Here is a 24024-nt window from a genome sequence, read left to right on the forward strand (position 1 = left end):
TCTCTACTGTGCAATATTTAAATTAGTAGAAACTCTCACTAAATGTACCGTTGGCATTCACAGCAAAAATCTCTCCCCAATGTCACATCTACACTGCAAATATTATTTTCTGAGCAACCCCAGGAGTGGTAGGTTGGTCCATTATTTTGCTCTAGATACAGATATCACAACAAGCATTGACTGGATTAAACTATGTCCAGAACAAATACTCTGAATTTGTTGATCCCCTTTACGATTTGTTTTTTAGTGAAATGTGTGAATTTATTAAGATAAAATGTGGACATTTGCTGTTATTCAGCACAAATACTTTAATAACTAACCTTTCATCGACTGTACACGATTCCGATTTTCAATTATCCAAAATGCAGAAATGACATTCCCATCAGCCTCACCCGAACTTTACATGTACTTTAATTCAGAAATATTAGCACTCTAACCTGCTCCCAGCATGTCCCAAAGTCCATACACACTAATTCTGAGCAGGGTTTGGGTGTGTTCACATTTGAAAAATTACAAATGTACTCAGCTTCAAACACTAAGCTATAGTCTATCGTTTCCTGTTAGTAGCTAAACAACCAGATATGTTTTTTAGTAAAATACTACATAACATACTATATACTACTGTATCATGTAGTTCTATATGTAATACTCTGCGTAGAATGATCCCACTCATTCTTTTAAATACGATGACCAAAACATTAGAACCACTCTTGTAATAACCTCTTCTTGTAATGCACTCCATTACGACGACACCACCCACTATGAGCTCACTAATAAACACATGGTAGAATCATAACCCTTCTTGAATGTTCCAAATTAAAAATGGGAAATAACTACCTTATAAAAGTAGAATTCATGGCAGCGCTGCATCAGATTCTATCCCGCAACTTCTTATTCCATCCTGCTGCTCTACTCATTGAGCCGCCAGGTTGTACCACAGCACAGTTGTACCTGTATCTGTGGTATCACCTCAGAGCTGCAAGCATGTAAACAAGTTAATTTCAATATTTCCATTTCAATATTCTATCGAAAGCTTAACAGAAAAGTGGGCCAAACTGAGCTCTAACTTTGAAAACATAATGCATCAAGTAAAAATACAAAAACTTACTACTGTCTCAAAATACCGTAATGATCTTTATTTTAGTTTTTTTTTGTCTGCTGGAAGAAATTCCTAGAAACTTTGGTACTATGTGATCGGCATTGGCATTATTTCTGACATTTTATACAACACATGATTAATTGAAAAGAGCAGTAGATTTAGTGATAAAGAAAATTGTTTCTTACAGCCCTGCAGCTATTCTAGTCTGATTGGATTTGTGTAGGGAACCAATGCATTTCAATCTGCCAGGCTGCTGCTACTATCAACAGTTGTTCTAGTTTTTCGCAGCACGGAGGAACACCTCGACATCACGCTCTTTGGGTTTGTTAAGGTGTGTACTGGGGGGGTTGGATTGGTGCAAACATCTCCAACTACACCCTCTCTCCTCCACTTCCTCTCCCCTCCATCACTCCCAGTCTTCCTCCTGTCCTGTCCTTCATCCTCCCTCTTCCACTCGTTTTTCTCTGTCTTAGGTGGTGTCGCTACTGAACATGAGTAATGATGTTGTCATCTCTGTAAGTCTCCATTTATCAATGTCAGATGGGAGAGAATAGGGAGGATATGTGTGCATGTGTGATGGTGGGTGGGGGGTAGAGAGCAGAGGAGAAACAAGGCAGCTAGGGAGATGGGAAAGGAAAGATGCCACAGAAATATGAGGGGAGGTAGAGGAAGGTGGCCACGATGAGGAGGACAGATGAAGAAAAGGGGCGTGGCGGACACAGGATGAGGAGGTGTGACTTTTAAAGAGATGGACTGTAAAAAAGATGAATTATAACACAACAGCGGCGCTGCGTGTGGTCTGCCTGTCGGTCTGTCTGCTGACACCAACAGGGAGCCCATGATTCATCGTCACTATTACTGCCAGACAGAATTAAGGCTCTGCTCTTTAGCATATGCAAGTCTAATTATGCAAATCAGGTCTGTTAGACAAAACATTACTCCAGCAGTTAGTCAGTCTGGTTTTAGGCGCTAAATGAATGTGTGTGCATTTGTCTTTGTCAATTTTATGACCCTAAAATGAAATGAAATTACTGCTTGTCAGCTACCAGGGTAAGTATCAGTGTTGTTGTATATACGCCCATGGTGTTGCATGGAGCCACAGACATGACTGAAACTACTCGACAATTGATACATTTCTTTAATTACCAGCTCGTTTTAGCTATACATTATGTAATTTTTCTTTTTGTTCATTATATTTACGTTTAGTCTTTAGTCCATGTTAATGAGATGAGTGTGTGCAAACATGTCCAGAGCACTGGTAGTTGCAGGGTTTGTGTTGGTTCAGCACAGCGCAGAAAACAAATATATGTATAGAGAGAAGTGGATACAGCGCCACCACTCTGCTTTCCTTCTAATGTTTGTCCCAGTATAGAAATGGCCCACGGGTAGGGCCAGAAGGAGATGTCCATAAAACTGTAGACAAGACTTGTAAATCTGAAGTTACTTTAATTTACTTTAATCTGTGTAAAGTCTGATTGGGAGCGTTTGTGTACAGCCAGCAGGAAAATCCCTCATGTGCAAGTGGAAGTCAAGCACCAGATGAACGATTCTTTGCAGGTAAAGGCAAACTAACTTTAAAGCAACTTTGTCTGCAACTAGGTGCCTCTTCCTTTTGTTACAAATAAACCAGTGCAATCTGTCTCAGAACACATTCAAGAGAAGACGTTGTGTGGAGAGGGGTTTTCCACCAGCTCTACGTTTAACTAAACTTTTGTTGTAAGACGTCCTTTATTGTGCGAAAGCAGAGCTGTATTAAAATCTCAAGGCTCACGCATTTTATCCAACATGCTGAAGAATTGTTTAGTTGCTGATACTTAAAATTTCTTACACACTATGTTTATATTTTCATAACTCACTTTCAACTGCAGGTAAATGAGAGGAAGTTGTTCTTTAACATCAAAATTTGGTGGGGGATAAATGAAAGTCTAAAAACTTTTAAGCACCAGAAGGCATTTTAACATTGTTAGTATTTGCTTGTTTGTTTAATAAACTTTTAAGTAGTTATTCATATTTTGTTATTAGTATTATTTTTCACTTGTATGTTTACTTAACCTTTGCTATATTTTGTTCCGTGTCATGGATTAATAACTGCTGTAGCAAATGAATTCACTGAACCAAAATGTTCATTTATTATGATCAGCGAGAACATTCTCTCTTTATTGTATCTTTTTGAAAAACAAACCAAAAAAAAAAAAAAAAAAAAAGTCTCTTGTATTTCTCTTTTGTTAACATTTCAGAATTCTGTACAGGATAAAAAGAAATAAGCACTGCTTAAGAACAAATCTCAAACTAGAAAAAACAAATTAAAAAATCCAAAAAAAGAGAGGAGGTTTACAATAAAAATTAGTAGTAAGACATTGTCTGAAGTGCAATGGCATAGCTCAGATGGGTTAAAGGTGAAACCAAAAGACTTCAAAATAAAAATACTTCTCCATTTTATCCAACAGTAAATTCTTTACAGAGTAGAGACTATTATCTGTGTATTTAAACCTGTAAAAACATATTTACAAATAGCCATTATCTTTTATATAATTTTTCTCATAATCACATATATGTGAGCACCAGTAAAAAAACAAACAAACAAACAAACAAACCAAGGAACATCAACAACAACAGTTTCTGATAAAATGTTGTCTACAGACTTGGTCCCGGTACATAATATTTGGAGGAAGCTTGCTTTCTCTCACTGAAGGGATTTCAAACAATGAACACTCATGAAGAAGGCAAAAGGTTCACAAGGGCTGTGACCTTAACACTATCGCAGAAGTGTTTCTCTACCTTTCTGCCTACAGTTTGAATAATGTAACTGTACACACTGCCCCCGATTCACTTGTCCAACACTCAGGAATTATATTTGAGCCGGCCTGGATGACTGGATTGGTACTGGATTGGTTAGATTTGGAAGCATGAGGTGTAGGGCACTGCACTATGTTTCCTGCACAAGGAAGCCTCAAATGATCTCCCGCTGATAAAACCGCTATAACCCCAAACATTTTGCCTGCCTTTGAGCTTTAGTCTCCACACAGTGACACGAAGGACTTCTGTTGCCCTAACATAATAATAACCAAAGTACAAAACCTCCTTGGTGAATGCTACCAATTGCAGCAACCCTTACAGCACAATGAGCATGGTGGTTAAAGTATGTATTTAAAGGGTTGGATTATACAACACTAACAACCATAAGAACAAATGCATTGATGGCAGGGAGTTCTTTAACAGAGAAGAAGGCTTTTTGGTTTGTTTATTACAGCATCATCCTCCAAAGTTTCACTGATGAGCTAAATACAAAGTGATGCACGTACAGACACACTTTCATTCATCTTTTAACTGTAAGGTGTTATCATATCAACAGCTACAGTATTAAAACCTATTCGACACATATTTATTACTCAAACATCAGGTTTAAAGAGTGGACAGCTTGCTCATGATTAGCCAAAGCCGCGGAGTAAAGCCTACAATTTACTCAGAGAAAGGGAGACACTGTTTTCAGCGGAAGCACTGGTTGTTGTAATGCTAAGTGTTGTCAGTCCGAGCAGCTGTCTGACGTTCCTGTAATCGCTGTAAAACAAATCGAGACTGGAGCAGAGGTTTGGTTTCCTAATAAAAAGCTGCAAAGGGACAACTTGTATTTCTTCACAGTAGTGTTACAGTATAGCAGAAGTACGTTCTAGTTTGGAGCGAGAATGTTTTATAAGCTGCGGTACATTAGAAGCCACAATGTAATGCAGGGCTATGGTGATTGACAAGTAGCTGTGTCACAACAGAGGGAAAGGCTCCGCGGCAACGGGAGGAGAAACAAGATTTACAAAAGACAACACAAACTAAAAGAAGACTAATTTAAACTTTTTTTTTCATTTTAATTGACAAAGACACAACCAGCATCAATGTTAGAGAGATGTGGGTGGGCTTTCGATGAGCTGTTTTTTTATGTCCTTAAAAAGAAGTCACTTGTGGTGCTTGAGTACATTCATTGCCCAGCGATCGTTTTGCTTCGTGTCAGCCTGATGCATGCGATGTGGTGTCACACAGGCAGAAAGTTTAATGTAATATTAGCTCTGGTAGCTGCCTCTCACACATCCGCTCATCCTCCCGGGCTGATGCTTGTTTATCTGTTTGTTGCTTTGTTATAATTTATATGTGTCTATAATTTATATATGTGTGTGTATACATATAAATATATATGTATGTATATATACGTATATACGTACACACATGTATGTATGTGTATATACGCATAAATACATACATACGCAGGTGTGTGTGTGTGTAAGTTTTGAATCCAAGTGCGTGCTTTAGCTGCCTGTTCTCTCGCTGTTTCTACACTTTTCACTGTTTTCTTTTACATGCATACTCGTCATCCACAACCACTCACACGGGAAATTAAAACCCCTGAAAAACAGCACCGAGGTCGGTTGCCTAGCAAAAGCACTAGAGGGCAGAGTGCGCTTGTGTGGCACAATAAAGGAACACCATTTGTTCTGCTGTGATGTTCACAATTTAAACAGAGAAAGGAGTGTTGAGAGCAAGGAAACGATTCTGGAGAGAAGGGAGGAGGATGAGAGAGGGAGAGATCAAGTGAAGAGAACAGAGTGAGAGAGACAGATTTCTGTGGCGCGCGTGTGTGTGTGTGTGTGTGTGTGTGTGTGTGTGTGTGTGTGTGTGTGTGTGTGTGTGAGAGTGTATGGGGGGCACAAATCTAAGAGAGGAAATGGGAGTGTTGAGAGTGCTTTCCACTCCCTTCAGCTCCTCACATAGTTGAGAGATCTGAAGCACTGAGCTGGGTGGCACAAACACAAATAAATTGCCATCTTGAGAACAAGTCTTCCTTCCCCTTCATCAGTCTGCAGTGTTCAATCAGCCAATACTAAAGCTTGGGCTCAAAGCCGCTGCGTGTATATGGGGCTCGCTTTCAAACACTGGAACATGAGAAAAATTCATTCGATGAAGAAAAAGGGAAACTAATGAAACACACCTCTTAATCTCTATATTGGTTTTTCATTATTATGCACGAGACTTAAGGATAGATCTCTCCATCTCTCTCTCTCTCTCTCTCTCACACACACACACACCCACACACACAGAGAACATAACACAAGAACTCATTTATAACCTTATTCATGTTTTACAAAACAAAAACATGCCAGTCAACATGGTTTCAACTCTTCTGTTGTACTTTCTCAGCTGTTAAAATTTGTCCAACACTATGTTTAGTTCATCCAGTAAAAACTCTGCTCCAGGTTCCCCGGTGGCTATTGGTTTTGGAAAAACTCCTCCATCCAACCATCGGCTGAGTCTAGCTCTGGCCCTGAGCCATCACCCAATCCAAAGGCTCCTCCACCTGAGGGCCCGCCCCCATATCCATAGGATGACATGTCCTGATTGGCTGTCCTCTGGTAGCCCTGAGGCTGACCTCCCACACCAACTCCCCCAGGTCCGTAGGGTCCACCTGCCCCTCCCCCTGCTCCTATTCCTGGACCCCCTGGGCCCGGCCCAAAACCCCCCATTCCAGTCATCCCCTGGCCCATCACCCCTTGGTTCATTCCTTGGTTCATGACCATAGGGCGGGGCTGGTTGGTCCTTGGCTGACCTCCCATATGAGGCCCCATCATAGGGCCGCCCATACTTGCTGCTGGGTTGCCCACCCTGGGGTCCATCCCTTGGTTCATCCCCTGGTTCATTCCCTGTCCTGGGCCCTGAAAGTGTTGCTTGGCCATACGTGGGGGTTGACCAGGCTGCATCCCGTAACCCTGGGCTGAGCCGAACCCCACCATGTCTCCTCCACCCCCTCCTGTAGTCCTTCCAACTCCTCCACCCATGGCCTGCAGACTCTGTCCCTGCTGTTGCGGCCAGCTACCTGCCGCCATTCCCCCTCCGCCTCCTCCTCCCAGCATGCTTTGCAGTCTCTGTGCCTGGGCTTTGGCATTAGGTGGGCCTTTGAGGGGTTGCTGGGTCATGGCGTTCATTAACATTCCTTGTCCCCCATAACCTCCAGCTCCACCACCTCCGGGGCCTGCAGGCATACCTGCAACCCCAGGACCTGCACCTGCCTGCCGGGGTGGCCCCCCCGCAGGGTTGTGCTGCGGTGTAAGACCCATGGAAGCTTGGACGCTTTGGCTCTGGTGCTGCTGCTGGTGGATCATTTGGCTCATAGAGGGGTTGAGCCCGTACAGGGAACCCTGGTTAGACCCCTGGCTGCCATAAGATAGGCCCATGTCGGTTTGGGGTCCCACAGAGCCTGCCTGCCCCTGAACAGAACTCATCTGGACCATTTGCTGCTGGTTCTGCTGCTGTTGTAGGAGGCGGGCAGCCCGAATGTTTTGGAGAGTCTGGCTCCTGGATGCCAAATCCTGAGGAGGACCTGAGAGAGAAAAAACAGCAGACTTAAAACCAAAGACAAAATTGTGCTGCAGTGAAGAAAAACAATTAAGAGTCATATGGGGGAGAGAATTCACCAAGGACCTGCACCTTTGTAAAAGAGCAATGGAACCTGTATACTAGATCCACTTAAATCACCAAATAGTGCATAAGACTGATCTAATAAATTGCTGTCGAGGGAAAGATATATGTTCTGTGACAACCTGTTTACTCTGGAAATGAATGCTTCTCTCCAAATTTCGTCTAAATCCCACCACAGTGAAAGAAAACGAACCACACTAAAAGGCTAAAACTACTTCCCCACATTTTCCTATTACAGACTCGGTAGTGTCAGAGCTGAGGGGGTCTGCTAGCATGGAATTGCCTCTAAATCCTCTAATAAACCACTTCTGACATCATTCCACTAATCCGTCACCTCACAGGTTGGACTGGAAGTGTAACAGAGGAGTGAGAATGAAGAGGATCACACACTCCAGACTGGTAAGTAAGCAGGTACTGCCAGCAGCTGGAGGTAAATGTGATACTGATAAACAGCCACAGTTATTCCTTGTATGACTTTACATATTTATGCGAAATATAAGAAAAAGCAATAACTCTATTATGCTCTGATTGCAGGTGATAGCACAAACACTGCATTCAAATCAGATGCGCTGCAGGGTGTCTGAACTTAACAGGTAGATTTCTAGGCCAGAGTTTCATGCTGAAGCCTCTTTCTCTCCACATTATGTCCTAGACTTGTAGACAGAATCTAAAAATGGGTTTTGACTTGACTCTCCTCCTCCCTCTCTGTATTATCTTCATCTCTCCATCATTCGCTCGTCTCACCCACTCATCCCTCTGTCTCTGTCTTTCTTCCCAGCCTCTCCCTTCCACCAACTAGACCATCTACCTATTCCTCTAGCTGCCCCCCCTCCCCCCTCCGCCAGCACCACCCCTCTCCCACTTCCCTCCTCTCATCCATCTCTTTGACTTCACCGGAACTCTGGGGGATCCAGGACAGACAAGTTGCCTTGGTAACAGGCAGAGCAGGAATATTCTATTTTTTTTTTTCCCAGAGAGAGCAAGTGAGAGAGAGAGAGTGAGGGGAGAAAGACAGAAACAGGCTGAAGAGCATCTTAGCACCAACTGATGTATCTGACAGAGACAGACAGAGAGGACAAGGTTTGGTTGCAGGGTGTTGTATGCTGTTTACATACACATTTGTGTGTTGGTGTGTTAATCTGTCATACGGCAGAGAGTAAACTGTAAAATCTGTTAAATGTCTAAATGTCTTGGCACTCTACCATACAGTATATACAATACTTGCTGCAGATCAAGTATGCATGTATGAGTATACGCCTGCTTTCCTTAACAATTTGGACACCTTGCAAAAAACTACATACCAATTCACCAAACACTGCTATTTTCTAATGTGGTCATAATTAAAATACTTAAGGATTGTGGTAAATTCTTGGCTTGGTATGAGTAAATGCTCTTTGCATACACTTGCACAGAAATGAACGCATGTGTTTTTTGAGTTTTACCTTGGTACTGATTGACTTGGGGGTATGGATTCCTTTGGCCCTGGCCCATCTGTCTGGGGAGATGCTGCTGCTGCTGGAGCTACACAGACATACACATTGACAAATTGTTAAGTATGGAATCTGTCATAAATTCAGGAATTGGTATGATAAAAAAACATGCTCATTTCTGAATGTAAGATTGTTACACCAAACTGATTAATTTACAGATTTAAAAAGTTTTACAAAAGGCAAACTGAAAAGAAGGCTGCACTACAGGCATTTAATGCCCGCGAGTCTATTGTCTGTCAGTCAATAGCGATGGTAAACTTGAATATAAAGTATAGAATGGGCACAATGTGAAAGTCACTTAGCATGAAAATCATGCATCAGATAGTCTGCATGGAGGGACTTGCACACCAGTGCTACCTACAATATAACAACACGTACATCAAGATGGAATTTTTGTTCCTCAAAACCTTGTTAGACTGATGAATTTGTGAGTGGTGGTGATATGAATTTGTAATTATCTGAGTCATATTCATTACAAATGGAAAAATGCAGCTTCATAATCACAGACTTTTTTGTTTTAGCTTTTCAGTTTGACAAATATTTAGCAGAATAGACAAAGATCAGAGAGACATTTGGTACATTCAATGTTAGATGGGTATGTAGTTGTGGCGAGACAGATGTTGGCACAAGGGAAGTACGACAGAATTTTGGTACAGTTTGGGTAAGACAGAGACAGTTTGCTAGAGTAGACAGATGTTGGTATATTCAAAGTTGTCAACATGTAGAGCAGAGCAGGGATAGATGCACGTACAGAATCGGTGAGACAGATGTAGAGAATAGATATATAGTTGTACAGCAGAAGTAAGAATATGATTGGTACAGTAGGAGTAAGACAAATGTTTGCCCATGTTGAAGTAAGATGGATATTTGGAATGGAAGTCAGATGTTTGGATAAGTAGACAGATGTTGGTACAGTCAAGGATAGACATATCTTTTTCAGAGGTTTCCACGGTACAGGTAGTTAGAGGTTGACAGATGTTGTGGAACAGTCTCAGGCAAATGTTTAAGTAGAGCACACGTTTTTGGTGTTTTGGTATAGCTGAGGTGAAACTGACAAATGCCTTTGTGTAGCAGAATTAGTACATTATTTGCATGATGCTCTCCACCTACAATGAAACGCAACAACTTTTTAAAAAATCATTATTAGGCAGTATCAAAAGCAGTTTGTGAATCTGTGCCTCAACAGGAGAAGGCGTTGCTCATTTAAACAGAAATATGATATCCAGTTAACAACGTACACTAAACCCCAGCAGGATGTGTTTCCTTTCAGACACCTATGTTTGTGAGTCTGTGTATGTTTTTGCAGATCCAATTAAAACCATCATAGTGGGTGGTGACTTCAAAGTTCACAACTCTTTAACACTTGATTCCCTCACAGAGAGAAAAATAAAAAGAAAACACCACATTATCACAGCAGGCGGCATGTGGCAAAGACACACATACACGTGTGCACACACAAACACGCACGAACACACACACACACAACAGATGAAAAGGAAGCAGTGAAGAGGGGGCTGGTTGGGGGTAATTATACATGCGACCAGACAACAGTAATGAAGAGGAGAGGATGAGCTTCTCTTGTTAGAACAGCAGACATGCACAAATCTACAGGTATGTCTAAACAAATAACCCACACACATTATCATTTATTGCATGACAGATAAATCACACAGGCCTTCCTGTTTTTTAATCACCACACAGACACTAACTTTATGCTATGCGCTAATGCTATTTATATGCTGACGTATAAATCCTCACCTGTTCAGCCAGTAGCTGCTGCTGTTGTCTCTGTTCTCTGAAGAGCTGCTGTTTCTGCTGCTCCATCATGTGCATGTGCACCCTCTTCTCCTGCTCCATTGCCATCATCTGCTTCATCATTGCTGCCTGCTGCTGGTTCCCCACGTAGCCTGGAGGTGGACCGGACCCCTGATTGGGGCCAACTCCCGAGGCCACGCCCCCAGCTGGGTGAGGAGGAGGGATGGCGCCCGGTGGTCTTGACATTCCCACCACACCTTGTTCCTGCACATGATAGGATGAGGGAACACTCGGTCAAATGGACTGTTAAGCACAAACTAAATTGTTCTCAAATTAAAAAAGGATCCTGTATTGATTGATATCGTTGTGATTGGTCCGTTGAATACCTAGCATACAATTAGTTAAGCTTAGCATAAACTCGGAGAAAAGCTAGCCTGCATATTTTCAAAGGTAACAGCTTTACATTACAGCTTGTTAGCCACAACTCCTGAGTTGCTAGATGCCCGATAACCATATATGATCATACATACATGAAAACTGCAAAGTCTACTTTAAAAACTAAAACTAAAAGTTATAATATCATTATCAGCATCTAACAAAACATGCCAAAATATGCAAACCCTCTTTATAACAAGTAAATACCAGATGATTTCACCAGATATATAAAGAACATATTCATTAGACTCCAAACATTGTAAATCTACAGTGAAGCCTTTACACAGTCTGTTTTAGGTATGTAACACAGCAGCCAAACATTTTGTTGCATAATACTAGCTTGCAAAGATAAGGTCCAAGTGTCTATGAATCAGAGTGAAAAACTATAAATAAAGAGAGGAGAGCCTCAAGATTTAGCACGTCAGGCCACCCTGAGTCCTCCCAACGGGGCATTGGTTGGTTCTCGCTGCATACATTATCTCTTCATTACCATATAAAGAGCACTTCCTTCTCCACTCAACCATATGCTAATCACTAATAGGATGAAAAGGCCTACTTTGGCCAATGGGTGGAGAGCATTTATGAATCTATTAAATGTTAGACAGCTGAATAAGAGTGGACATCGTTTAAGACTGCCAGTAATAAGAGGGGGGGAAGGCCTGAAGGAGAAAAAAAAGCAAAGACTGTTTGCACAAAAAAATACTACACAGCCACACACAGAGGAACAGACTGTGTACGACAAATCACATTTAACTGCAGGGCAAGAATGAAACAGCAAAAACAGGATTACAGTAGCAAACTGTAGTGTTGGCTGGAGCCTGTAACACACCACTATGCTCAATATGTTTTGAAAGACCCAAAGCCTCATAATCTGTGTTGAGGCTCTGCTCTTCTTAGAAAGGAGTTAGGTGGAGATAAACCACATATATTAGAGTGCAAAAACACCCTGTGGAGCAAACAGAATCGGCTGCTTAAGACTGGCTCACTAGACAGCCAGACTGATCAATGATCAGAGCTACGTGTCTCATCTCCGGTTGACATGTTCTTGCTGGATGGCAGCAGGGAAGTCGGACGATGCAAGAGAGGAATGGAGAGGGGAAGGAGAGGCGAAGTGGCAGGAAGTGACCAACGGGTGGCAGTGGTGATCTTTAACCGTATGTGTGTGTGTGTGTGTGTGTGTGTGTGTGTGTCTGTGTGTGTGTCACTGGCCTTCTCTCTCAGCAGATGGCTCAATCATGATGGTTCTGATCTACGATCTCTCCCCCCTTACCCTACCTCTTTTCTTCTCTCTAAACACCCCACCAAACTCCTTTTTCTACTCGTTCACTGGTTCTTTCTCTCTCTCTCTGTAGACAAGGGGCCCTAAGTCGTGTCCACATAATTGCCAGGGAAAGGAGGAATGGAAGAGAGGTAGATTACAAAGGAGAGAGGAAAGGAAAAGGCTCAGAGCATTAAAGATTTTGGTGGAGGTGGTGTGGGTGTGTGTCTGTGTTTGTGTGTGTGTTGCAAAGGGAGAAGTGGCAGCAGGGGAAAAACAGCAGCTAGCTGAAGAAATGATGGAAAAGTGTGTATAACCACTGTGGTGTTAAATAAAAACACCCAAAAAAGAAAAACACGAGGGGAAAAAGATAAAAACACAGCCGGCTAATTAGCAGTACGCTGAGTATTCTATGTTGTTAGTAGTTTTGTATAAAGGTATAGCAGGTATCCTTTTTAGAATGAAAAAGCTAATGAAATTAATTGACAGGAGCAGAAAAGAGCATGTGTGAAGAAAGGAGGAAGGCACAAGAGCAGGCCGGGAAGAAAAGCAGAGCAGATCTTGTTTGGAGAGAAAAAAACAAGAGGAAGCGAGGAGGAGATGAGCCAAAAAAGGGTGGGGGGTTGGGGTGGGGGGGGGGGGGTAGAGCAGGTACCCTGGCAACAGTTGCTGTGGCAAAGTAGCAGATGGCGCTCGGAGGAGCGGTTATGGACGCCGCGCCTGGTCACTCTCCGCAACGCCAGGCAGGACCCGAATAAGTCCTGCACGAACAGTCTGAATGCAAAGATTCTCAATTACTCTACCACTTTCTTCAACCTGTTCTTTGCCTATTCATAGGTCCATCCTCCATTCTCTCTGTCCTATCTCATGGATCTAGTTAAATAATGTAACAAAGAGCATCTCTTTTAGCTGTGCTGACCCAACTCTCAGTCTTTGCCTCTGTCTATCTCTCTCTCCACCAAGGCAACTTGGACAGTGTCGAGTCAGTCCCCAAACTCCATGCTGTTCAGGAGGGTAGGGTGAGCAGCTAATGAGAGGCAGTGGTTAGCTACTAGCCTCAAAAACAACAGTTCGGAGTCTGAGACTGCAACAGCTACTGTGAAAATGACACGAGCAAGGAAAATGGTAGAAGAGAAAAAAATGAAAGCAGAGGTGACAGTATCACAGGTTGTTCTACAGGGTGTGTGTGTGTGTGTGTGTGGTAGCGGCTGTCAGCTTTATTGAGTTAAGAGGCATGGAGCGCCCAGATTATTACATTACATGTGAAGTGAGCGGAACTGTGTGTGTGTGTGTGTGTGTGTGCATGTTTGTAAGTGAAAGAGACAAGGGGATGTTCTTTAAAGGTGTATCTGGACACACCAGTACAGCAGGGATGAAGTCACCTGCTCCCATGGTGACCATGCAGCAGTAAGATTACAGGCCGGACTCACTGCTATGAAATTACGCACATATGCGCAGTTAAATACATGCACCCACAGTTGAAAACCAGAGACAAACACGGACTACTACACCACTACACGAAGCCTTACAGCTCCTGCATGAAAGCATCAAGTGAAACACAAGCGGTGCCTTGGCAGCAGAGCACTGGCTGCCTGTGTTCTCTCTAGAGCGGCTCACATCTGTCACCCTCTTGTGTAAGAGAAGGGAAGGAGTGTGAGGAGGAGAGTGTAGCAGTAAAAGAGAGAAAACGGAGTAAGGGAGAAAAGGATGAGGAGATGCTTCATTAGACTCGGCTGAAATTATAGTGAGAAAGTGAACAGGAACTGCATCTCCCCACATTACTTTCTGCTTCTGCATGCAGATAAGCAGTAAAGCTGGATGCTGCAGCAGCTGGTGGTTAATGGTACCGATGCATGGTGTGTTGAACCTGTGGTTCTTGTTAGTGTGGCGACCTTGAAGGTCACAGGTTTGTTCTTTTCCACAGCCAGGACTTATCAGTGTCTGAATGCCCTTGAGTTTCACACTGGATGACCTTGTACATTGATCCATTCATCACCTTATAGACAAGCATTCCTGTGGCATTATTTACCTAATAACCTTTGCTCCATACGGGCTGGTAAGGCTCTATTTTATGTACTGGGACATCTTCTTGCTTACCGGTACTGCAGGCTGCTGGTACTGAGTTTGACCTGCCTGTTGAGATATGCATTCTGCGTGCAGGAGTGCAAACAGCAAAACCTCCAAATATACAATGACATATGAAATGCATGAAATCCTCACATTTGTATTTAGGAATTAAAAACATGACAATATTTTTGTTAAATGACAAATGAGATCATTATGCAACATCCTGACTAGGAAGCAAGTCCTGATCCAGTATACAACCTACATCAGCATGAAAGGGAAACATTTAATCTGCACTGGATTGTGTGAGTATGTGCAGCCTTAAGAGCCATAGTAAAATTAAGTATCCTAAAGCTGCACCTTCACCATCATCCTGCTCCTCATTGTAGTAAGTTCTCCCAAGGACTTTTATTGAGATACTGTAGCTCAGAGGGTAAAGATGGGGAGTTGGTAGGGCTAAGTGGTCCTCCTTTTGATACCCCACACAGGACATTCTACATACAGGGTTTGTGGACACGCTCATGTGTCAAAATGTAAGACAAAAAAGCAAGTTTAGCTTTGTTACTAACGCTATTAAAATACATGATCTGAAGTCTGGCTATATATCCAGTTAAGTAAACTGAAGAGTCTGTAAATAGTGATTATGGACAGTCAGCTGCTTTATCTGTTCATGTGCCAGGAATTAGGACTATTTTGTCTCTGGACTGAGCCATGTTTTATCAAACATGTTAGACATTGCCAACTTTTAAATAAAAGATAGGTGGTTATAATCTGAAAAGGCCATTTGTTATTAGTTTTTTTGTTTGGTTTTCCCACTAGATGCAGTTCATTTGGGCAGGTCTGAACGCAGCACGTGCAACTGCACTGTGGAGGGTTTAGACAAGACAATGTGATCCTACCTCAATTCGGCCCCAAGTCAGCGGGTTTGCTAAACGGCTGGTTAAATCTCCTTTTCAAAAACTGTGAGACAACTGTGAAGTGGATTCAGCATTCTGTTGACAGAGTTTCGCTTCATTTATTACCCAAATAGGCAAATGAAAAATGTAGTTTTTCGATATGGCAAGCAATTATTCACTCATAGGAATATTCCTTTCTTCCTGTGCTTATTTCCACTCCTGAATAATTTACCAATGAGTGGAGGAAACTATTCTCTTATGACTTGCTGTGATGCATTTTTATTACCTTTGATCCCTTTGTGAAAAGAAACCAAATTGAAGAATAAACAGATCAAGTTTACAAACTGGACCAAAGGTTTGAAAATTATAAACGTGCTCCCATTAGTAAGGTAAGTCACCATATAGCAAGAAAGAACAATGTGCTGCAGATGTAAACAACTGTTCCCACTTAATTTTACTTAATGTAGACAATGTAAAGTTGTAGAAATTTTACAAATGAAAAGGAAAAAAAACAAGAATGTTGTTTATCAGAGGTTAAAACTAAAGTATTATTCAGCACCTGCTGACTGATCCACATGCACATGCACATGCACATACATGCACACAAACCCTGAGCAGATGGTGGAGCCAGACCTCACAGTATTAAACTATCCCCACAGTGCCAAAGGTAAAGAAGACATCACTTTGACACACACACACACACACACACACACAGACACACACACACACACACACACACACACACACACACAAGTATGGAGCCAGTAGTTTAGCTACAAGTTTTTCATGTATAGAACACATCCACCTACCTTAACCCCACCCTCTCAAACACACACTCTTACACAGTTTCTCCCAGAAGAGAGTTATATTTAAACTGCTAGAGAGAAGTCTTGCTCCCCACAGAGGTCTGTTTAATCTGTGACATCTTTGCTATAAACCCTAACTGGCCTATTTCGGATTGTTCTCCAACTACACACACACACAATATATATATATTTAAGGGGCAGTGTCAAAGTGAAATACACACATCGCCTTACTGCAAACAACACACTGAATTAACAGGTTTTCTTTGAATCCTTTAACCATAGCCAAACCAACCTGATATCACACTGAACAACTATGAAATGCATGTAGGCATGCAGGAGTGATCAATTAAGGTAAATGAATCCCTGCAGCATGAACACTGTTTGGAAGCATTGTGCTTAACCAAGGGATTCCTCTGCACCTGCAGGATGCCACCCACAGACAGAACAGAGCCTGTCAGTTCACGCTCATTTGCAGTAGTTTAGCATTAAAATCCTTAAATTAAAATTTACCAAACAAAACTCTGATTCATTTATGAGTTTTAGACTTAGAGATAAGATATACATATTTAGATTTGACTAGATAGCTTATCTTGTACTAATGCCTAAATGATTGTACTACTTTGTGCATGCAGGTCTGTTCACATGCATATAAATATCACAGAGAATCTGCCTCCAGTTTAATTCACTGTTCCATTAATAGGATGTTATAGCTTGTGGCTGCCATGACTGACAGGTTTCCCAGCCTACACACTCAGTTGTATTGGTTTCTATGTGCTGACTTCACAACTGCTTTACCCAGTCTCCAACACCTAAGGAAGCAGCATAAATTCCAGAAATTGTACAGGTTATTTCACAGAGACTATGCACATCTCTTTAGTTTCTACCTTCTGCTCCCAATTAAGGCAGAACTCTAACCTTTTCACCTCTACAGCCCACCTACACTAAAAGTGACCAACAAGATGCTGTTGTGTGAAAGAGCAGGACAACAACTGATAAGACACTGACAGACCTCTTTTTGGATGATCCCTTTTAAGAGTTGTGCTTCAAAGTGTTTCTTGGTTCCAGACCTCCATCATAACCTGGTAAAACCAGACAGTTTTGCTCTTAATTCTGTGCAAACTTTGACTGAGAGCTCGGAATATCAACGTCTTATATAACTAGCAGAATATACATTATTTTGGCTAAGGTTTGGGGACGGTTTGAATAATACCTCAGTCAATTATAACAGCAATGTTTTTTCTGTTATAGGGAGTTTTACCTCTCCACTGTTGACTCATGTTTGGTTATTTGTTGAGTCTTTCTTTAAAATTCTGCAAGGTCTTGACCATAACATGCTAAGCGCCTTGTGATGATGATAGTTGTGATTTGGTGCCATATAAATAAACTGAATTTAATTGAAGGGTATTTCCACTGTGCCATATTTGGAGTCATTTAACAAAACAAATCAAGGATTCGGGGAAAACTTTACTCAAAATTGTATCTAGTACAGCATATAAGATACAGTCCAGAGGTGTAAGTTGGAGTTACAAAGATGAGGGTCAACTCCTCTAGTCACCACCACTTAAAACCAAATCTGTTACTTGTTTATAGATTTTTTTGTTCGAACTCTTATCACTCTTAAGCTTTTACTTGATGCCATACTCAAAGTCAGTCCATATGGCTTGGAAATGGGGTAATGAAACAGTAAAAACTTGATGCTGCAAAAACTGTGCCATTTTGGTCCCAAAGTTCATCACAGATATTTGGAGCTGCTTGACATTAAAGTACAGAGAACAACAAGAACTCAGAGCCACTGATTCTCTAGTTGTGTGGTATCGGTTTCTTATATATACACATGTTGAAAGCTGTCTGCACCAGATACATCTGGCTGAAAACTTCACCTGCCTGGATGGTGAAAATTCTGCTATCCGCCTCCTACTAAAGTGCAAAGAAAACATAGAGCTTCAAACCACCAGCTGACCTACAATCTGTCTGGGCTGTGAAAAACAGTTTTGCTGCTGTCATACTCCAATGCTTCACATAATTTAAATTACGTTTTGGGTCAGTCTGTTTTTTTTTTACAGACATTCCTGATCCTGTACAGGCTGGTGATTCCTTGAGCCTTTATTGTAGCACCTTCATCATGTCATAAAATTTGTTAATTTTAATGTTTTTTTTTTTTCCCAACCAAATATCTAGGAAAATGCCAATAAACAAATGTTAGCATGATAAAAGTCAAAGATAACATCAGAACCACCTCTTGCAGTAACATAATGCAATCCAGCAATACTCTACAACCCACTATGACTCAATAACAAACATATTATGGCATTATCACCTTTCTGACACTTTCAAATTAACAACTGGGAAATTATAACCTTGTTAGAATTCATGGCAGAGCTGCTGTACTGGATTGCATTAAATTGTACAGGTGTACCTAATGAAGTGGTCAGTGAGTGAAGTAGGTTGCTAGAGGACTGCTGCTGTTGGTATCAGATTGGGCTGAATGCTGTGATGACTTGCTGAGCGGTTGCCGTGTAATTTCGCTTGCATGAAAGCTACTAATCACTCCAAGTAGGGTCCCTTTACTTTCCTTGTCATCTCTTCCCATCTCTATCAAACTTAAACAATTTAGGCAACTTTTTGTACCCGTTCTAACTACTGTAGCAGGCACAAGTAAACAGAGCACATAGATCACCACTGTGTGTCATAGCCTCACTTTCTCTATTGAAAGTACATGTTATTCTTGAGCATGATATAAAATGCAGTACCAACAGGACTGATTTCATTCCTGCAGCCAGTGGTCATTTGACACCTGTAGAATGACACTGGAGGCTTTATACAGACACATTCAGAGAGTGACTTAAACCCAGCTAAATCCAACTTATTAAAGTGGGACATTTAATAAGGTGGCACTTACATATATTTACAATTCTACTTGAGAAATTACTGTTTTAAATAATTATTATAGGATGATTCATTGTGTCGACATTTAATCTAATCCCTGTGATAGGACAAATATCAACCCTGTGTTTATTGTTAAGCAGATTACAAGTCCCTCTTAAAAAGAAATACACTTTTGCTCTAATGAATATCATTATTGAGGTGGATAAACGGTCAGAGACAGAAGAATATGAGAAGCGCAGAGAAGACAGAAGACAGGAATAAATCATATTCATGACAACAATCCAGGAGGACGGAGAGGAGGAGGGCATGCAAGCGGAGCAAAGGGATGAGATCATTGGTGGCTGGGGAGTGATTGTGGCAAGCAGACGAGTGTACCACCCTGAGAGGGACCAGGTGCTACGGTAAATCACCCTGGAAACGGTCGCCATGGAGACTTTAAAGACACATGTGCAGACACTTGCACACGGGAAAGAGTTGAGAGGCTGTGTCTGAGAATGTGTGATGCATATGTGCATATGTGCATGTCTGCTAGTGTGTGTGTGTGTATGTGTGTGTGAGAGTGAGAGGTTGTTTCTGTGTAATCTAATCATGGCGGCTGAAAATGGTACATCTGAGTGACAACTACAGGCACAGCAGGTGGACTGCTCTTCTCTTTTTCTCTCTACAGTGTGTCACTCTCTCTTGTCTTGTGCACTTTTAAATCAAAAATCCCTGTATTACTACTGTGCATATGTGCACATATGTACTACATATGTGTACTGGGGGTAATATACAAATCTTATAGCTAGAAGTAGCAATGCACAGAGGGAGTGATGTGTGTGAATGCGAGATTATGTCGTCTCTTACCAGAGAGAATTCCCAACTAGAGGCTTTGAATTATTCACATCTGTGATCAGTGCTATTACACGGCTGTTAACGGAGGTAAAGAGAGCTTCCACACATCCGTCCATGCTCCCATCTCTATTTACCGCCCTCCCTCCTTCCCGTTATGACAGTAAACTGCCCTTTCATCCATCCAACAGCCTCCTCTTCAATTTCCTCCTTCACTGTCTTACCATACGCTGCCATTCCTTTTGCTCTCATTCAAACTATTCCTCCTTCTCTTACTTATATCATTAATTTAGTTCTTCCTTGTCATCTACATTTCTATCTTTAATTTTCTGTCTGGTTTAAGATGCCTCTATCTAGTTCCTAGTCTAGACTGCCACATGCCGTCGTTCCGCTCTTTTCTCTCTGTCCACCATTCCACTACATCCATCTTCCCCTCATTCCTTCCTTTATTCACCTCAAGGGCTGAACCTTCCTCTCCTTGCCCAGCAGCTCATCTTTTCTCCCACTTCACCCGCGCTTTCATTTGTTTTTCCTCTCTGTTTCACATTTGTTTTTCTGCGTCCTGGCTTATCCATCTGTATTCTTTCTGGTGCTAATTTAACGTCTGGATCTGTCCTCGTGTCGGTGGCTATCGTTCTGCTACGTCATCCCCCCCTCATTTACCGTTTTTCACTCTCTTCCAGTTTTCTTAGAGTCCATATTTACTGAACGGCTGTGTAACCTCCACCTCTCTTTGTTTCTCTCCAACCATCTACCTCTCTAAATCTATCTCTGCCTCTGTCATAGCCCCCTCTTTATGTCTTCTCCTCCTCTGTGCTACCTCCCTTTCCTTCTCTCCAGAGAAGCCATTAGGTGTTGCTGTAAGGCTATCACTCTTTTGCTCTCTCTCTTGCTTTTCACTCTTTTTCTCTCTCTGCCGTAGTCTCAGGGCAATAGACTCCTCATCTCTTCCCTTTTTCCCTTTGCCATTTCTCCTCAACCTCTCCATCTCTCTCATCCCAGGTTTCTTCAAGCATTCCCCTCCCTTCCTCACATCATCTGACTCCCGTCCTCTTCCATCCTCTTTGCCCTCCCACCATCTTGATTTCTCCACCCCTCTAACTACTCTCCATCTTTCCCTCTATCTTACTATATTCCAGCAAGATAATGTAGTGCTGCTGTGGGCTTATATACACTATACTGTCTACAGCTGCTACTTACAGGCTCACAGACATATTTAGACTAAGTCATAATTCTTTTCAATAATGCATTATAAAATATTGTAGACTATATGCCGATTCTCAGAAGCAGTGGCTGCAGAGAATAAACAAAACAAAACAACAAATAAATGATTAATCTACAGCTGGTCAATCAATTCACTCAGCAAATCTCTATTTGACCTAATGTTTGACTGCACACAGACAGAGGTTTAACTAATAGCTGCGTTCATAATCAATTAATCTGCAGTTCTTTATAAAGAAAGACAGAGAAAAGCAGAAAAATCTAACAATAGATCATTTGGAACCATCAAATGTTTGACTTTTTATTTTGAAAAATGACTCTCCCTGCCAAATTAGATGCTTCGAAACAAACCAACTAATTGCTAACGCTCAAAGTCGCAGGTACTGTTGTGTACACGATCGGCTCCAGGAACCTATGGTTGTGTTTTCAACCAACCGTAAGCCTTCAGGAATACATCTGCTGTGAATTCTGGCTGGCGTTTTTGCTCTGGAGAATGGATATAATGATACACAAATCCAATTTTCTTATCCACTTATTGTATTAGAAGCAAACATTCAAAAACCAGCCTGAGCACGCACACAAACACTATCTACAGAGCACAGCCTTTCCTTACTTTCCTTTGTCTCACACATTTCTACGCGCTGCACCTTCAGCTATCTCCATCGCCCCGGACTCTGCCCATCTTTGTATGCCATTAATCTTTCTCCTCCCTCCTTTACTTTCTCTGCCTCACCTCTTTTTTCTCTAACGCAGGGGAGAAAGAGCAAGGCCGAAAGATACGGAGACACAGAGAGAGAGAGCGAGAGAGAGAGAGAGAGAGGATGACCATTATCTAAGCCAGCATCTCCAATAATTCCACCGCAGCCTATTATCCACAATAGAGCCAAAATGGCCTTTGGTAATATGATGAAATCTGCCGTAAAAAGTAGAAATGGGACTAAAAGCGTCAGAGTGTAGAAAAACCTCCATTCCTCAGCTGCTTTATCACATTATTGCATTCTACTCATCTCTCTCTCTGTGTCTGCCTCCCACCCTCCCACATTCGGTGCATTACTGTGTCTTTCTCTAAATTCTCTCTATTTCAGGGATTTGGTGAGTCCCCTCCCTTCATCAATCACACACTCTGTTCCTATCTATTGCTCTTCTCATCTCTCACTTTCTCTGTCTCTTTAGCGTGCAAGTTTTGTGTCTCTCTCTCTCTCTCGCTCTGTCTATGTGACTCTCGCTGAGTGTGTGTCGATCTGTTTGTCAGATAACACCATGTTCTCCAAAAGTAGAAAATGGAAATTCCATTAAACTAAGTGTTGGTTGCAGGCTCATCCTAATGCAGCTAAATCGCTAATGCCACTACACAGACAGAGGCAGACATAGACGGGACTGTGCTTCCACATAAACACAAGAGAGAAAGGATCTTGCAATCAGTAGTGTACCACAAATAGGGACAGGAAAAACAGTTTGCAGTCATTGCTAACAGCTGCTGCTAGCGTGGGGGAGAGAGAGAGAGAGAGAGAGAGAGAGAGAGAGAGAGAGAGAGAGAGAGAGAGAGAGAGAGAGAGTTAGAGTGAGAATATGTGTACGTGTGTGAGTGAAAAACTGAACGGGAGAGAGGAGGGGAGAGAGCACACCGGCTCGATCCCCTTCCTTTTCTACCCTCCTCCACTGCTCTGTCCCAAGGGAGGATGGAGAGGTGATGTATAGACCCTCTCCTGATCACACGACTCAGCAGAACAGATGGACACAGAGAGAAAGAGACAGACAGAGAGAGGGTTACAGTGGTAGAGAGAACAAAAGGGATATGTGATTGTGTGTGTGTACAGTGTGCAAGTGCAGGTAGTGTGTGTGTATGTAGAACATGCCAACAGCTAATACATTTCACTCACTTTTGAAAATGGTATTCATTATGTTTCTCTCTCTCTCGCTCTGTGGTGGAGCATTTTCAAACAACATGCTACAGTAGTAGTACCACTACTGTGGCTGAAGAGGTTTTCCATACTCTGCTATTGGAATTATTGATCGACTTGTCAGGGCATACCTGTCACACTTGCCCTGGCTGACAGGCTAAAGCGCTGGCTCATTCTCGTTCAGCACCGAAACCAACAGCATTCACTTTATGATACCAGACTTTGATTGCTAGTATAATATTTTAGATTTTATAAAGGTTAATTCATATAAATAGCAGGACTCTGCCCAGTTAATGAAGCATTTTAGCTGCAGTGACAATCATCTCAATCACTGTACCACCAGTGGAAAGTCTGAATTTAATATTTCTTATTCTTATCCCTACCTAATTGTAGGGATGTCCTGATTAACTTGTTTTGGTCCTTATCCCAATCCAAGTCCACAATTATTATGTTAAATACTAAGGTTTACAGTATGACTTTCAATGTTAAACCCTAAAGGGCACTTAGGTCATAGATAGATTACTCAATGCCGTTGATTCTGTTGCCATGTGGTGAAATGTGTTAGGTTTATACCTGAAAGCTACACCTATTTTATGTTTCATTACAATGTTGGTTTTAAGTTACACTCACATATGGTAAGATGTACAATACTTGTATGTATCTTTGAAGCAGTTTTAAGTATTTTATGGTTCCCTTATGTCTTAATAATACATTGCAGATGCATCAGCTCAGGAAAGATCCCCCCCATTGGAGCAATAAAGTATAATGTATCATATCATTATTACTGGGTGTCTGCCAATACCAAGTCTGACCCAATAATTACATTTACCTAAATAACAACCTTAAAATGCTGTGGTTTTTCATTCTGTGAAACATTTGTCAAAAATTTGCTGCATTGTAACTCCCTTTCTGCAAGGTGAGTTATT

At 41.8% G+C, this 24024-nt stretch overlaps 1 protein-coding gene across 1 annotated transcript in view; it reads right to left on the bottom strand.

Moving 5' to 3' along the window:
* Positions 1-3273: 3273 nt before the first annotated feature.
* maml3 (mastermind-like transcriptional coactivator 3) overlaps positions 3274-24024 on the bottom strand; it is a 103663-nt gene continuing 82912 nt past the window's right edge. The window contains exons 4-6 of the mRNA XM_067498259.1: positions 10804-11064; positions 8998-9076; positions 3274-7457 (exon numbers count right to left, since the gene is read on the bottom strand). Coding sequence (XP_067354360.1) covers positions 6349-7457; positions 8998-9076; positions 10804-11064 — 1449 coding nt within the window. The 3' untranslated portion in view covers positions 3274-6348. The remainder of the gene's footprint in view (positions 7458-8997; positions 9077-10803; positions 11065-24024) is intronic.

The sequence above is a fragment of the Channa argus genome, chromosome 3 (assembly GCF_033026475.1).
Source record: "Channa argus isolate prfri chromosome 3, Channa argus male v1.0, whole genome shotgun sequence".
Classification (NCBI taxonomy): domain Eukaryota; kingdom Metazoa; phylum Chordata; class Actinopteri; order Anabantiformes; family Channidae; genus Channa; species Channa argus.